This window comes from Candoia aspera, chromosome 4 (assembly GCF_035149785.1).
Source record: "Candoia aspera isolate rCanAsp1 chromosome 4, rCanAsp1.hap2, whole genome shotgun sequence".
NCBI classification, from domain to species: Eukaryota; Metazoa; Chordata; class Lepidosauria; order Squamata; family Boidae; genus Candoia; species Candoia aspera.
The window spans coordinates 15940030-15957782 of record NC_086156.1 but is presented as its reverse complement, the minus strand read 5'-3'; the positions used below and the strand labels follow the sequence as shown (position 1 = coordinate 15957782).

Genomic DNA, 17753 nt, shown 5'->3' with positions numbered 1-17753 from the left:
TGTGTTTTTGGTATTGTTTATGTTTTAATTGCAAGCCTTCAAGAGTCACAAATGTGAGATGGGTGGCTATATAAATTGAATAAATAAAGAAATAAATGGTAAACACCCTTGGATCATTGCCAAGAAAACATCATGAACATGTATATTTAATCACCAGTGACCAACCTTGACTTGAGGCAGTTTTACTTTTATAATGTTACAGATTCTGAAAACTACAGATTGTTGAACACAAATGCATAAAAGTTATTAAAATTAAAGAAAAAGAGAAGTCTACCTTAGATAAGACTTAATGACCTAGGATTCTAACATTAGGCAAATAGGAAGCATTGCTAGTGAGAGATTATAACATTATTTGGAACATTTTGCAGATTGTACATACAATGGAAAGTGTCTATATAACGGAAGGTGTAATTAAAGAAAAAGAAGACGAGGAGGAGGAAGAAGAACCACCTGTAAATAACTATATACTGTTTAAATAGGCCTCAATTTACCATTAACGATGCTGGTTTTTGGCTAACTGCATATTAATGAGAAGTAACAAAAGACGTAATACAGGTAGTCTTCATTTAGTGACTACAATTGGGACTGGCAAATTGATAGTTAAGCAAAGTGGTTGCTAAGTGAAATCACGATTCTGCTTATGATCTTATTTTAGTTTTCTTTTGCTTTACAGACCTGTGAAGGTCATAAATGCGAGGACTGTTGGCAAAGTTACTTTTTCATCACTCTCGTAACTGCAAATGGTTGCTGTACAAGGCAGTTGCTAAATGAGGACTAGCTGTAGTTTGTGCTGAATGATTATGTTGTAAAATGATACATAACTATTTATTAAAAAAGTAGAACTAACATTTTAAAACATTAAATTAATTTCTAGTGCTTCGTTCAAAAGTAGATTTTTCACAGTGAGGCTGAGGGTTAGGTATCAACTGATGATAGCCAGCTTTACATTTTGACCCAAGACAGAAAGGAGACATGGTAGAAATCCAAACCTGGTGACTGGGTGCTGTGAGGGACTAGATGGGGTGAAACAGACTGAATTTCAGCAAGCTGGTGTTGCTGTAGCTGAAACCTGGTATCATGAATGTTTCATATATTACTGTTTATGGGACAGCATTTCTCCTGAAGGAAGTGGTATGCAATCTAGGGATTCTCCTGTCCTCTTGGCTTCTGCTGGAACAGCAGATGGAAACTGGCTAGGAGAGCCTTTGGTCAACTTTGGCAGGTCTGCTGGTTGCATCCTTTCTTGAGCCAGTAGGAACTGAAGACAGTAACTCACAACTTTGTCATCTTTAAGTTAGGCTACTGCCACAGGCTGTATGTGAGAGTACTCTTGAAGACAACTCAGAAGCTAAAGCTGGTACAGAATACAGCAATCGGTTTTCTGACTGGTTTAGTGGTATTAACACCTGTTCTGCAGCAGCTACATATGTTAGCAGTAGGCTTCTATTTCAAAGTTCAAGTGAATGCTTATAAAACCTCTTACAGCTTGGGCCCTTGTTACCTTCAGGACTTCCTTCATATAGAATCTGCCTAATTTATATATTCTAAGGGAGAGGATTCTCTGGCTACCTGTCCCAAAAAATCAGGTCTGGAATCTAGAGATTAAGCTCCTCAGCCCCCTCTGGAGCAGCTTCCCCCTGAGTTTAGTAGTTCCCCTACCTTGATGATGTTTCAGAAGATGATGAAAATAGTTTTTATTAATGGGACATTTAAACTTGTTTGATGGCAGCTGTGCCTTTCTTTATAGTTTTTAGATGTTCTGCTTATTATTTGGTTTTTATGAATGCGTTTTTGATTTTATTAATGTTTTATCTGTTGTAAACCACCTAGAATCAGAAGAGTATGCAACATACACATTTTGGCAAATAGATAGCTCATTTGTTCACTGGAAACTACCATTTCAGTTGACATAGGATTGTATCCTAGCTCATGTCTTTCATTCTTCATGTACTTAGTTATAGAATAAGTAAAAGCTATAATTACTTCAGGTAAATGAGAGAATTCCTTAAATTGATTTAAAAAATAAAAAAATAAGAATTGTAATGAAATTAATACAAATTTAAGGAACAGTTTTCCCAAGCAATATTTTTAAAATAAATATATTATATATATCTTTCTCATTGGAAGGAAGTTTATGAAGATATGACTTCTTTCCTGGTATGTTGTTCACAACTTAGGACTCAGCTAGAAAATGCACTTCGTGAAGAAAAACAAGTATGTACTCTAATATTTATATTATAAATGTAAGATTTTATTTACCTTTAAATGTGATGTTTTGCTATACATGAAAAAATTCTGCTATATTGTATATAAAAGTAACTTCCAGTTTTTGTGGTTGGAAATTTAGAGTAAGTGTGGAAAGATGCTTCTCTTCCTGTAAAGGTATAGCTGCCTAGAGATCCACTTATATCAAGGATAATTTCACTGCCAGAGAAATTGTATTTTCAGTAGCTGTAGGCTCCAGAATGAACAGCCTTCTGTTTCAGTAGTCTGGTAAGCACATGGTTATTTCTCCCACCCTCTGATTGCAATGAGGGGACTCCAAAAATACAAAAATCAACCTGGCTAAAAAGTCTAGTGATAGAAAACCCTTCTGCTCAAGTTAACATGAGGAGGCATGATTTGGAAACCTGACCATTTTGTCATTTTACTATCCATTATTCTGCTTTGCTCTCCTCATCTAATTGGGTAGTTTGCCTGCTCTCATATGCATGTGTATCAGGGTTACTCGGGCTTTTAGGCTTTCAGTGTTTGCTTTTTTGTTTAATAAAATGCCTAGGCCACCAATGCTCTTAATCTGTTTGCCATGTTCCTTGGCTGCTGTAGGAACTTGGCAATATGCTAAATAATTTTTATTCTAAATTCAGCTGCTTCCAGGCAGACATTTTGATGTGTAATGTAAAATCTGTATGGTTCATTATAGAAATGTCATGTAGTATCCAGATAATATTGTCATTGCTTAGTCTGTAGGTGAAATTTATCTTCCTTTCACTTAGGCTTTAAACATGTACATTTTTTAAATACAGCAATTTCAGAATTATCCAGTATTTCAATATGCTACTGTTGAAGTTATAAAACTAGTTCTATGCTAGTCCTTTATCATTCTGTTCACATTTTGCCCTGAAAATTTAATAAACTGATTTATTTGGTAGTACATAAGTGAGCAAGCTACTTATATGCAAGCTGTGATTTTGTGGAAGGGTTTTGCTCCACATAGTAAGCAATACATTTTGTATGTTCTTCTATAGGGGAAAAAAAGGTATAGGTTTCCATTCAATTGACAATTTGTATGAATTGAAGTGATTTTATTTAGTAATTTTGGGGGGTGGGATTATTCCCGTTCTCTCTTCAATCTCCTTATGCACACAAAACCTTCTCTAATAGGTCACTTTGGAATAAATTGTAGGAACATATGGCTATTCTGAGAAGAATTACCTAGAACAACCTGAGGTATTTTATTTTTGAATGAAAGAAAAAGCTAACAGTCAAGGTACTTCATCCATCTTTAAAAAGTAAATTGGACATTTAATAAAGATTAAATTAATGCTAGCAGGACTTCATTCCTGCTAGCAGTTATCCTGCCATGGATCTACTGGGAGTTAAACATCTAAATTCACTCTGAACAAAATCTGTGACAAAAGTTTTTTATATTCTTAGTCATCTACTGTTTTGGATGCTTTGATGCCGCCAGTTGTGAAAAAACAACTGAAACAAGTTGCATAGAACATAAGCAATGAAAAATGAAAAACAGAGTAATGCAAAAGTTTATACCTGTCTAGGTATGGTTTTCCTTTAAATTGGAATACAAGTAGTGTTATTAAGAGTAAACTTTTTTGATTATAAAGAGTATAACAGTTTAATAGTAATTTTTAAAGAAAATCATCCTTAGAAGAATTTAGAAAAGTGCATGTTTATTAAAACAAATATATAAATTGTTATAAATAAAGTTGGTGTTGAATTATAATGTATATTTTCTTTCTTAGATATTAGAGTCATTGCTTAAGGTAAGAAACTTTCTATATGTAATTTTAAAATACATTTTATTTCATAAAAACGTAATCTGCTAATGTCTAATTTTATTTATTTATTTATTTATTTCCTCAAGTGGTTTGAAAAGGAGGTCCATGAGATGGAAGAGGTAAACCTGGAATTTTGGTTGATAAGAGTTAATAGAAAATGTTTAGAAACATGTAACCATGTGATGAATTGTTTCTTATTTTGCTGTTTCTTATTTGTTTAATTTTAGAATACTAAACAGAAGGACACAATAAAAGGCCTAGATTTTATTACTTGAGTAGGCACAGCAGAAATTCAGGATTAATCTTATCAATGCAATTAAAAGTGTTTTTTAAATCTTTTGCAATTATTTTCTCTTCATTATTGGCTACTTCATAAATTAGCTTTTGTAAACCAAAGGGATCCTTTTATTCAAAAAGGTCCCTTTTTATTCATTTGAGAATTCTGCTTGTAGAAGCAGGGAGACAAATTCTGCATATTCTCCCTCTTCATGCAGGCTTCTCCTCCCCATTCCACTGAATTTCCTTATGTGCTGGTTGCAAGGGTGTTCAAAGGAAAGTGGAAATCATGAGACTAGTCTATTTCACTGGTGGGGTTATCTATACGCATGATTCCATCAGTTTGAAAATTTAGAATTTCAATCATTATCAATTTATTATCCTGGAAATAGGGAGAGATAGCATTTTCTTTGTAGGAAAGTGGTTTAAGGACTCTTTTCTTTGTCTTTGTCCCACTGGGGTCTCACAACCTATAGACAGAGGGTTAAGACTTCCATGGACCTCCCTGGGGTGGAAAGATATCCTCATCATTACTGATGATACCACACCCCAAACCAACCTATGACCTCTTCTAGTAGTTTCATGTAGATTTTAGAATTGAGAGGAATTGTCATGAGTACTGATGGCGAGCGGGAGGGGGCCTTTATCCAGGGTGGAAAACGCATGCGTAGTGCTGAGGAATTAAGCAGCCATTCAAAGAGACACAGATCAGACCCGCCTTAACTTTTGGGGTTTATCTGTCTGGGTTTTTCCCACACTTCTTCAGTTTGTTAGGATTCTGTTTTATGTAGCAGTAATAAACACTAGAGATCTACTCCTCGTCTCAGCGTGATTTCTGACTGTTAGGACAGGAATGAATCCCATAGGACCCCACAGGTAAGCTCCCACTAGGCTGATTCCCTCTCCCACCCTCACCTTGCTCTTTAGAGAGGAGCAGAACAGGGCCTCCAACCCTTACAAGTGGTCCAGAAGGATACCATCGTTGATGATATCAAATGCCACTGAGGAGTCAAGTAGGACTGGGAAGCGCACGCTCTCCCCACCCCAATTCTCAACCAAGATCATCTACCAGAGTCCCTTTAAAAGAACCCAGTACAGTCTCTTCTCTCAAGGAGACATAAACCACTTCCTGGATCCAGTTTTTCATATCACCACAGCCACCTGAAGGAGCCAGGAGGGGCATGGATTTAAGTCACAGGTGGTGGAAACCATGCGACAGAGAACCCTGTCCACATCATCAGAATCCACAGGCTGAAATTAATCCTAGAGCAAATAGTTACTACATCGGATTGTACTCATAGAATCGAGACACAAGTGAATTTGAGCAAATTTATCAGCAAAATGTTCTGTAAATACACAACAGTGGCTTTCTTAGAGATATTCTTCCCTATCCTTCCCTAACGGAGCTGACTACTTTAAATAGCACCACTGGACAACAGACTACTGATGTAGTAAAATGCAATAATATTGCCACTTTGTTGCTTTTACTGTTACGGTGTTAGCTCAGATGTGGGCACTTACCCATGATCAAACTTATTAAGGCTACTCTAGCTAGTGCATTAGGTCTTCCTTCCACTTTTGCACATAAGCTACACATTGCCAGACACCTAATAATGCCTTTTCCATATGCACCTTTTCAATATTCTAGTGTCCCTCTCTCACTAATAATCCTATGAAAAATCCTTCCACTTCTCTCACCTGTCCCGTTTTGTTGCTCCTCTCTCTCACTGGGGAGAGAATACAGCACCTGTGCCTAGCTGCAACTGTAATGGCCAAAGGGAGATGGACAAAGATAGCTGATCATATACAGTTAGGAATCTCTCCACGACTCTTCCACATGCACCCCAGGAAAATACATTACATGGCCTAGAACAACCAAAGCCACTATGTGCCGCTTCAGGCCACCACCAGGGGATCCCAAGACTGACAACCTTGCTTTTGGCTTCTTGCATTTGGCCTGACTTACAGCAACTCTAGTATATCTTCCAACTGCACTGGCGAGGGGTGCTATGGTGGTCTCCATCCCACCTCTTTCTCATTGCCTGTTACAGTAGAAAACAACCACATGCCACAAGAGTAAGTTCTCTGTTTTCCATCCAGCTTGGCATATCCTGGCTCTCAACTGAGACCATTCCAAAATAAAATCTTTCCACTTTCATCTGGGTTTCCTACTCATTACCAGTAATGTATATTTTCTAGTTGATTTTAAGAAATTGGTAGATTAGTTATGTTTAAGGGGTTGGTAGGTTGGTTTATTCTAGTTTATTCAATAGTTTTCCTTTGAGGAAAACACAATATTTTAAATATTTATTATTATTATACATAATTAAAAGTATGAAATTTTGCTTTCAAGCTATATGTTTTACAACTTAATATAGGGAGTTCTAGTATAATGATATACAGAGTACATTATTTGAAACAGCAAATGTTGTGCTCTTTTCAAGCTATTTGAGAAAACTTCTGTTAATATGTAACAGATTATGTTAATATTTTGTTATCTAACTATATTTCAGGTGGGTGAGGAAAAAATTACGCCAGACTGGGAAATTCCTCTAGCAGATAAAAGCATAACAAATAATATTAATCAATTACTGAATCGCATTCAAAGACTTGAAGAACTAAAAGGCCGTGTTCAAGAACTACCCAAACTTATTCAGCTTCCTACACCTAAACAGTAAGAATACTGTGAAAGTTATGTTTAAGAAATTATGGTAACAATAAAATCTATAAAATATATTTATTATATAGAAAATATTTATATTTTATTTTCTATCCTGCCTTTATTATTTTTATAAATAACTCAAGGCGGCAAACATACCCAATACTCCTTCCTCCTCCTATTTTCCCCACAACAACAACCCTGTGAGGTAAGTTGGGCTGAGAGAGAGGGATTGGCCCAAGGTCACCCAGCCGGCTTTCATGCCTAAGGCAGGACTAGAACTCTCCGACCACGCCTGATTGGCTCTTGGGCTGAGAGAGAGAGGGATTGGCCCAAGGTCATCCAGCTGGCTTTCATGCCTGAGGTGGGACTAGAACTCTCAGTCTCCTGGTTTCTAGCCCATTGCCTTAACCACTAGACTAAACTAGCTCTCCAAAATACTATATTTACAAATAAATTAAATTAAATAACAAAATACTATAAAATAAAATAACAAAATACTGTATTTACAAATATAGTATTTTGTTTACTTGAAGATGATGTAATCCAAAGATTCTTATGCACTGTCACAGTGTATCCCCTTCAGAGTTTAATTGTATAACTTTTAAGTTCTATGTCTCTTTCAGCTCTCTCTAATAAATAAATGCATAATACATATTTTGTTCATTGTTTCTCTGACTTCTGCAAGTAATAGGGAAGTTAAAGGGAAACAGTTCTCTGCAAGAATTATAAAACCAATGATGTCATAGTTTACGTTCTTTTACTAGATGTTGCTGAGGTTATATGTAGAAGAATAAGTGATAGTAGTCATACATTCCCATACATACAGTAAATAATTCAAAAGTGATTTATAAAACAACACATATTATTCCAAAATTGGACAAGATTTGTATAGCAACAGTGTAATGATTAATAATTTCAAATGTATTCTCAGCTTATTTCTAGAAACACCATTGGTATACAACTATCTGGAGCTATTCCAACCATCAATAGCTATATATTGCCTGCACATGGGAGCACCCAGCTCATGCAGGCTGCCACAGGGCATGTACATTATATTAGTTTCCCCCAAGATACAAAATATGCATAACACTATCATAGTCAAGATAGCCCTCTGTTTTCTGTTAAAATAATCACAAATATTCAGATGTTTCTTCCCCTGCTTGTCCTTTCTCCTACAACTGGCCTCTCAAATCCTTTCCCCTACAAGCTCCATGACATCCGTGCGGCAACACTATTATAGGATGAATATTCTTCCCTCTGTCCATACTCTTGCCCCCATTCCCACAGATTATCAGTTATATCAGTATGACTGGTCCATACTAAATAGTATTTTCTGCATAGGTTTACGTTCCTACAAACCAATTATATAAACTTTCACTATAACAGTACAAAGGTAGCAACTTACACCAATGCTCTAAATCAGTGGTTGTCAGCCCTTTGAGGTTGTTCAGACAAGAAGCACAAGCCATGAGTACTAGCACTACCTTTGTTGTAAGATTACAGTAACAGAATCTTACAAGTCTGAAAGCACTTTTCCCCTCCTTTATTTTTACTTGCAAGAGAACTAGGGAGGGTCCCTTCTGAAATGCTTCCCACATCCCTTTTCCTTCTGTGGGCTGAGATACTTTTTGCATGACGGTTGCCTAGGCTGCGTCTCTTCCTCCTGTCTACCGAGGTCGTTCCCACATGCCACTACAGTGGTTCTTAAACTGGGTGTAATAACCTGTAGTGGATTTCAGAGCTGCTGCTGGTTCTCAGGAAGGAGGGAGCGCATTCCAAGGAGATAAGAGGACTGCAGTCTGGAGAGCCTTGGCAGGGAGACAAAGAGGGTTAGAATAGCCCTGCCCTAGAGTCTCCCTGGTTATTTCCCTTTCGGTTAGTTAGGATAGCTTTAGTCTGGCAAGGTTCTGTCTGTATGGTGAGAGCTGATAAATAACTGGAGTTTTGAATGCACTGACTCGTCGTTCTTGGGTTGGTCCTGACATATCCTGGGGATAATGGAGCAATTTGTAATAGCTTGTTTGTGAGTTGAGGATCCAGTTTGGCACTGCTGCTGTTGGGACACTTGTGTAAAACAACACTTTGGGGGTGGGGGTAATGACATTATTTGAGATTGGGAAAGTGGGTAATTGGGTCAAACAGTTTAAGAACCACTGCTCTAAGTGGTATATTGCCCCTAGCATTTATGATATCACCACTCTAAGGCGTATTATGACAAACTGGATTTAAGAGTTTCTGGTCCCTTAAGTTTTGACAATTAGTATTCTACAATTATAAAAGAAAGAAGAAATGTAATATACAGCATATATAGGTCTGCTGATTAATTACAGTCTAGTCAAGACTCGGGACGCGGTGGCGCTGCGGGTTAAACCGCTGAGCTGTCGATCGGAAGGTCGGCGGTTCGAAACCGCGCGGCGGGGTGAGCTCCCGTTGCTCGTCCCAGCTCCTGCTCACCTAGCAGTTCGAAAACATGCAAATGTGAGTAGATCAATAGGTACCGCTTCGGCGGGAAGGTAACGGCGTTCCGAGTCGTCATGCTGGCCACATGACCCGGAAGTGTCTATGACAACGCCGGCTCCAAGGCTTAGAAACGGAGATGAGCACCGCCCCCTAGAGTCGGACACGACTGGACTTTACGTCAAGGAAACCCCTAGTCAAGACTCATGATAACATGCTCTTGGTTTCCTTGAACTTGAAAACATTTTTAATTTATTTATATATCTCTAAGGATATTTACATTTTTTTCTCCCAGCAGCTCAGAGAATTAAGTTTCTCGGAGAAATAATAATAATATATTAAACTTAATACAATCAATAAAACAGAAAAGATAAAGATAAAAAATGGCAAGTGTGATGAAGCAAGGGGTCTCTCTTTCCCTCGCCAAAGACTGGGTGAAGAGCTAGTTCTTTATGGCTCTTCTAAACAACAGCAGAGTGGGGGGCCATCTGGATCTTGAGGGAAAACTTGTTCCAGAGGGCAGGTGCTGCTACAGAGAAGAACTAACAACTGATTTATCAGTTATCCAGTAGGCTTCCAGTTCTGAAGTGAATTTTATTTCAGATTAAATTTTTCTTCTTCTACTCCAGCTCTCTAATCATTTTCATATTGACTCGCAGCTTGGGATTTAACATTGCTTTCGCTATTCTGAACATTATATTTTATGATATAACTAGTTTTGAAAACAACACTGGAAATCCATTATTTTTTAAGAAGTATAACAACATGTCAGAAATAACATGATAACATGAGCCGACAACAAGAATTACCAAAAATATTTTTAAATAGTTTAAACAATATTTTGGCTCCTTTGTTATTTGGTGTTTGTTCTTAGAGCACTGAAGATGAATTACGTCTTTTATATAAGATATAATCAAATTACCATAGCCCATTATATTAAGACATTGTCTTAACTAAGATCGGATTTTGTTCTTTGAATATTAACAAATTGTGACATGGTAGAAATAATTTTTTAGAACTTTCCTTCAATTGACATTGAATTTGTTAATCTTTGTTTAATATTACCAATATTGTAGATCTGAGAAGGAAAAGAAAAAAGCAGTAAGCCCAACACCTCCCTCTCAAAAAGATCCAAAAAATATAGTTGAAGGTAAGAATTCTGATTTACCATGGACGCCAATGCATCAGAAAATAATTTTTGTTAGAAGGAAAATGAGTTTGGGAAATGTGGACAAAAATGAAAATGGATAATTTGTAAGAAAAATAGGTATTATTTTTATGTATTTGAACCTTATGCTTCCCTAATAAAACTATCATTTGTTTTCATAATTACATCATATTGTATAATTTATATATATTTCTAAAGTTTTGTTCTGAAACAGAATTGAATAAATGGTCTTGAAGAAACAATATTTGATAGAGGCATGGTATAGAAGAAATGGAATTTCGGACAAATGCTATGCATGAACTAGGATTACTGCCCTCCTTCAGTAGGGCTCTGCAGTTGCAGCATCACTTACATAAATGTAGCATATGCATCTTTCGCATTGCATCTATATTTTGGAAAATGTTTTAGTTGATAACTTTCTCTTTGATACAAGCTTAGAGGCACAGGAGCATTTGCAGAAAAGAAACCAACAATTGCTATTCCTAGGAATAGAAAGAACTGTGTTTTGGAGAGATAGAATCCCCATGATTTTTCTTCTATTAATTTCTACATGTAAATGAATTAAATAGGTGAGGTTGGGCATCCCTATGGTATTCCAGAGATTACAAATACTTTTAATACCTTCCAGAGAATTGTACTTTCATACTATAAAAACCTCAGAGTTAAATTATTTTTGAAGTTGAAACACTTCTTAAAGCTAGTTACCCCTGCTGGCAACAACTAAAGAAAGTACAACTGCTTTAACTAAATATCTTCAATTTTACTGCAGAGAGGAGATAGATAGATAGATAGATAGATAGATAGATAGATAGATAGATAGATAGATAGATAGATAGATAGATAGATAGATAGATAGATAGATAGATGATAGATAGATAGATGATAGATAGATAGATGATAGATAGATAGAACGAATTTGTGCCCCCTAATATGTCAGAACATTATGTAAACAACCACCTCTCCAGAGTATATTGCAAAAGTTCGGATGTGATAACCCTATTGTATGACTGACATATCTGTTACCAAACAACAAAAGCACCAAGATCAGTTCTCTCTATTCATTTTCATAGAAGTTCCTAGCATACAGCAAAAAGTCCCAGTACTAAGAAATTTCTCAATGGAGACCTGGGATTTTCTTGGTGCATTTCTAGCAGTGAAAAGAATTGCTTTCTATTCATAAGATAGCTTTTATCAGTAATGCCCTAGAATCATTGCTCAGGTATTAGATACCTGATAATGCTTTCAGAAATAGAAAATTTAATATAGTCAAACCTAGTAGAGGATTTAATCAGGACTACAGGGGAAGTCTTTTCTTTTTGTATTTTTTATGAATTAATTATAACGTGTGGAATCATGACATACAGTTTTAACTAAACAGTTATAAAATACTTTGTTTTAGAACTTGCTATGAAACATGCAACTGAGGATGTGTTGAATATGGTAGAGGTTTTCAAGGATGACACAGGACAACCACGTAAGTGCTTCAAAATATAAAATGTTGTTAAAACATGGAGAAGCATATAGTTGAAATCTTAGGACAACTGTCCCAAATCAGTTCCTTCTAAATTGTTAGGCTGCAAGTTTAGCTAACATAACTTTTAACCATAATTATTATTTATGATTTTCCAAAACATGGAAAATACCAAATTAAGAAAGGCTATCTTAGCTCATCATGCAACCTACAGTACCTACTTTAAATTCTAAGAATTTAACTTGGATTTAAGTTAAAACTATGGAATTTAAAAAACTGACTGATCGGGTTGGGTTTTTGAAATTTAGCATTAATGATTCCCTACAGTAAAGTATACCAGACAGGCTATAATAAATAAATACATGCTTAAAAAAACCCCAAAGGGATAACTGGTAAAAATTGAATATGGATAAGCATTTTAAGTACTGAAGTAAGGAGGTTATCTGAATGTGGCATTGCTTGTTCATCAATCAGCATAAGATACTACTCCTTTTTCTCTCCATATGTAACACAAAGACTTGGTTCACACATAACGCTTAAGCCATGTGCAAACCAGACATTATAGCTTAGCATTATGTCCAAACTAGGCCACTGCAATGATTTAAATAAAATCCCAGGTTAGGACTGTGCGCAAATGTAGGAAAAAATGTTCCACGTGCAGAGGGAAGCTGTAGGGAGCAGCATAGTAATGTAATGACATCACCAGATGTATGATTTAGATCAGTGCTTCCCAAACGTGGGAAGTAAAATTGAGTAAAAGTGGTTTTTCTTTGGGTAATGACACATGAACCAAATACCCAATCACAACAGGGACATTTAAATTAACTTAAAGCGTTTTACCTACATTGGGTAAAATGGACTTTCTGATAAGTGATTTTGAGTAATGAAGGAAAAAGTTTGGGAAGTACTGGTTTAGACAAATGGATCAAGGAAGAATCTAGTTGATCAAACGTTATGTATTACCCTTTTTTAAAAATTAAACTTCATTAAGATTTCAAGATAAAAAATAAAAGCCAACCAGAAATGAAAAAAGTAAAGTAAGAAAACAAAAGAGAAAAGAGAACAAGGTTAAAAGTGCAGAAAAAGAAAAAGGAAAGAAAATACAGAAAAAAAATGACTTTTGACCTTCTTTGTTACAGATATAAGTATACATTTGCATTAAACTCTTAGTCTAAGTTTACAACATAGCTTTCATTAATTCTATTGTCCATTACTATCAAATCCAGATAGCATGATTTCAATTTTTTTGGTTTCAGGCAAAAAGTCCAAAGGTTTCTAAGTAACATTAAAATTAGTCAATGTCTTTTCTCTAATCAAAACTATCAGTTTCACCATCAGCTTCACCATCCATTCTTCCATTGTAGGTAATGCTGAATCTTTCTGTCTTTGGGCATATAAAAGCCTCACTGCTATTACCATATATAAAAAGAAAGTTCCACGGAATCTTTCTGTTTGTCCATCAGTCCCAAAAGAAAAGTCTCTGGTTTGAATTGTATATTAATCTTTAACATCTTCTGAATTTAAAAAAATGTACTTGATCCCAATTGTTTTTTGCTTTTTTGCAAACATGTATTACCCTTGAGAAATGTTGGCAAACTACTGTAGTGAAATGCCATATGACTGGAAGACAGCTAATGATCCTACCTTTGGAAAGGGAAAAAGGCCCTGGGAATTATAGACCAATCAGTCTGACATCAATGCATGGAAAGATTCTAGAGCAGATCATTAGAAAATTGATTTGCAAGTATCTTGAAAATAATGCAGTAATTATCATAAATCAGCATAGATATTCAAAAATATATCTTGCCCAACTAACATCTCATTTTTTGATTAGGTAAATTACTTCATAGATTGTTGGAATGCTTTAAATGTCTTGACTTCTGCAAAGCTGTTAATTCAGTACTCTATCTAGGACATGATGCAAATTGTGAGGGCTAGATGGCATGATAATTATATAAATATCCATGCTCAAAGAGTGCTCATGAATGGTTCCTTATCAGATTGGGTAGAGTTACTGAATGGAGTGCCAGGAAGTTTAGTCCTAAGTCTTCCAGTCTTCAGTAATTTTATTAATAACTAGAGTGGGAAAATTAACCCACAGTAACCAAGTGCTCCATTACCACAGTAACAACCCAATCTCGCACAACTTTATCAAAATCTGCCTGACCTTTCAACCGACTACTGCACAACACAAGCTATGAAAAGGATAACACTGCCATACACCTCAGAAACAACCAACAGACTATTACAACCGCACAACATCACCATAGCACACAAACCAACTGAAGCCCGCCAAAACATCTTAAGTAAACTAAAAGACCCAGTAGCCCAAGAAGAAAAAACAGGGGTCATCTGTAACAGTGTAAGGACTGTAACAGCCACTATGTAGGACAGACAGGCAGAAGACTAGCAGAATGCATTCATGAACACCAACTAGCAGTCAGAAGACATGATGAAAACTCCTATCTCACAACACATGGACAGACTCAACCATTGTTTCAACTGGGAAACTGAGCATCTGAGACCAAGCTAAATTCAGAAACGCTAGGGAATTCCTGGAAGCTTGGCATGCAGATAAATCAGCCATCAATAGATACATAGAAATAAACCATATTTACATGCCATTCAAAAGAGACAATTAAAAAAAATTAAGAAGGGAACAAAAAGACCAGAACACATCCTCTCCAGCAGCCAAAACCCAGATAAGCAGAGATTAACACCAGGCAAACAATCAAACAGAAAACAATACCCTAATCAAGGAACTACCTAGGAGAAAACCACACTCCCACCAACACTGGCAGGGCAAGCTACTATATATAAACAGGCAGCAAACCCCACACTTACTTGCACTGATGATGTCACATAGTTGGGTAATGAAATGTCTGCAAGCAAACAACCAGGCACAGAGTCCTTGGTGCTCTGCAGTTCAACCCTGAGCTGCATATGTTCTCTTCTATTGGAATTAATAAGTTCAAAAGTTGGAAGAAATGCTTATCAGATTTGCAGTGGACATGAAATTGGTAGGATAGCTACTGTCCCAGAAGGCAGAAATAAAATTCACAATTTTGATAGGTTAGAGAAATGAGCTAAAAGTAACAGAATGAGTATTAACATAGAATGGGAGTTATGAACAGGTGGTTTCTGAGCCCTCCAAAAAGGTCTAAGACTGCTCACCCTTGCTTAATCATTTGATCAGCCATTGATATCAACTGGAGAATTGTGTGCACTTTTTCTTGTATTTAGCTCTAACATCTGAGCCACATATAGTTATCAAAGAATAATATTTAATATGATCGAAAAATGATTAAGTATTTGGGAAATATGTTTTGGAAATAAATTTGATTTAAATAAATAAACATTGTTGATATGATTAACAGTGTTTATTTGCTTTAATTAAATTTATTTTTTGTTCGAACCCTGTCTGATTCTTTCTTATGGCTCCTTCAGATTTTGCATTTCTCCCCCAGCAGGCTATTCAAAAGTTAGGTGTCACCCTTGTGGAGTTCTGCTTTATCGTTTCTGTGATTTGTTTCAAGGTTGAATACTTTACATTTCTAACATGTTTTCTCATTAGTTAGGGAGGTCTGATATGACAGATGCTTCTTTCTATTCTGACATCCTAATTTATATGGGTATAGAATAAGGATACATCAGCATGGGTGAAGCCAATGTGGAATCTACAAATATCTCCTTGGTATCCATCAACTGCTGTACTTGCCAGCATCTTACATCCTTTTATTTACTTAACTATCTATTCCACATAGCCCTGTAGTGCTCTTACTGTAGAAAATAAAACTAATGGATGACTGTAGCCAGATGCTTCATTTGAAAGTGTACTCACTTGTCTGAAATGGAGAAAGATAAGCTGAAGCAATGAAGACTCTGTTGGAAGGGTCAGTAGAGAAATGGAGAGTAGCCCCGTTAATTTGCCTAAAATGTTTTTTGACTGGCTCCATCTCCTATATCAATCATTTTTGGGGGAATATAAGCAATATGCTTCCAGCGTCTCTCTGTTTTATGGTAAGAATACATAGTACTCTGGAAGTGGCCTAAGATTGTAAATTGTGGTTTCATATCTTTCCAAAATTGAAGAATACTGTAATTTTTTTGCTCTCCCCCATGCATGGCAAATACATAACATTTCATATAGTGGTAAGCTCCAGGTTTTTGATATATAATTCAGAAATACTTTCATATTTTTCAACCATTTTGATTGTTGTAGTGCCATATTTACAAACTTACGGATATTAAACTGAAATGGTTCAATAGTGGGACAAGCCCACACCATATGAACAAGTGTCCACTCACCCATTTTATACTTCCAACATGAAGTTGACAGACTACTTTTAAAACATTATCTAGGATTCAGTAAACATGAACAAGAATATTTTGTTGAATTAGTTTTATCTTAAGATTAAAAAGAAACATCCTTACTATTTTTTAAAAGCTCTAGATGAATAAGGGTAGAAATTATACTTCCCAGCATCTTTCAAATGGGCCTTTCCTCATTTAATGCAGGAAATACAATAGAGCTATAGGTGAAAATGGAATCAAGCCCGGCTGAGAGGTCAGAGAGGTTACATAGTAACTTTTGAATTCTGCATTTTTTTTAATTGATTACTTGCATTCCATTGAGAAATTGAAGGTGAAATGTATGCCAATTGATAAAAGCTGACAATCTGGAAAGTTGAAACTCCTACAATTGTATGATAGTTGAAAATTAGATAAAGTAATCTAGGGGGTTATCTTTCCCATTGAAAAAATTCTGAATAACTTGTCAATAGAATCATAGAATGTAAAGGTTGGAAAAGACCTTGAAGATCATGTAGCCAACCATCTGTTCGATATACGGCATCCCTGACAGATGGACATCCAGCCTCTGCTTAAATAGTTCCAACAAAGGAGAACACACCACCAAGGCAGTCTGTTTCCTTGTTCAACACTCTTCAGACTAGGAAGGTTTTCTTGATAGCCAATCAAAACTTGTTTCCTTGTAATTTAAACCCGTTATTTCTTGTTTTGTCTTCTGGAATAATAGAACAGTACTGAACAATTCTACCCCGTCATCTGCATGACAGTTTTTTAGATACCTGAATACAGCTTTCATGTCCCCTGCAATCTTTTCTTCTCCAAGCTAAACACACTCAGTGCCTCAAATCATTCCTCATAAGTTGTTCCTTCTGGGCTCCTACCATCTTTTTTGCTTTCCTCTGGATATGTTCCAGTGTGTCACTGTTGTTTCTAAAATGTGGTGCTCAGAACTGGATACAATATTCTAGGTTCTGTCTGACCAGTGCAAACTTGAGCAAAACAGTTACTTCCTTGATCTTCACATTGTACTGCTATTGAATTACATTTGCTGTTTTTGCAACTGTATCGTACTATTGGGTCATGTTCAGCTTGTGATCTACCAAGACATTTAGATCCTTTTTGCATACAGTATACTGCTGCCCAGTATGCAATTCCCCATCCAATTTTTCCTGGCCCAAGAAGAACTTTTCCTTTGTCCCTGCTGAAATTCATCTTCCTTGCTTCTGTCCATTGTTCCAGCTTGTCAAGAATTTTGTGTTGATACTGTACTCTGAAATGTTTGCTGTTCCCCCCTGCTTTGTGTTGCCTGCAAATTTGATAAGCATATTTTCTAAACTCTCATCAAAATCATTTATAAATAAGTTGAGCAACCCAGGGTCTAGAGTGGAG

General features: G+C 36.2%; 1 protein-coding gene across 1 annotated transcript in view; it reads left to right on the top strand.

Annotated features, from left to right (window-relative positions):
• The first annotated feature begins 380 nt into the window (after positions 1–380).
• Positions 381–17753, top strand: part of LOC134496275 (coiled-coil domain-containing protein 7-like) — a 66619-nt gene continuing 49246 nt past the window's right edge. Inside the window, exons 1-4 of the mRNA XM_063302012.1 lie at positions 381–452; positions 6809–6969; positions 10491–10564; positions 11982–12056. Coding sequence (XP_063158082.1) covers positions 381–452; positions 6809–6969; positions 10491–10564; positions 11982–12056 — 382 coding nt within the window. The remainder of the gene's footprint in view (positions 453–6808; positions 6970–10490; positions 10565–11981; positions 12057–17753) is intronic.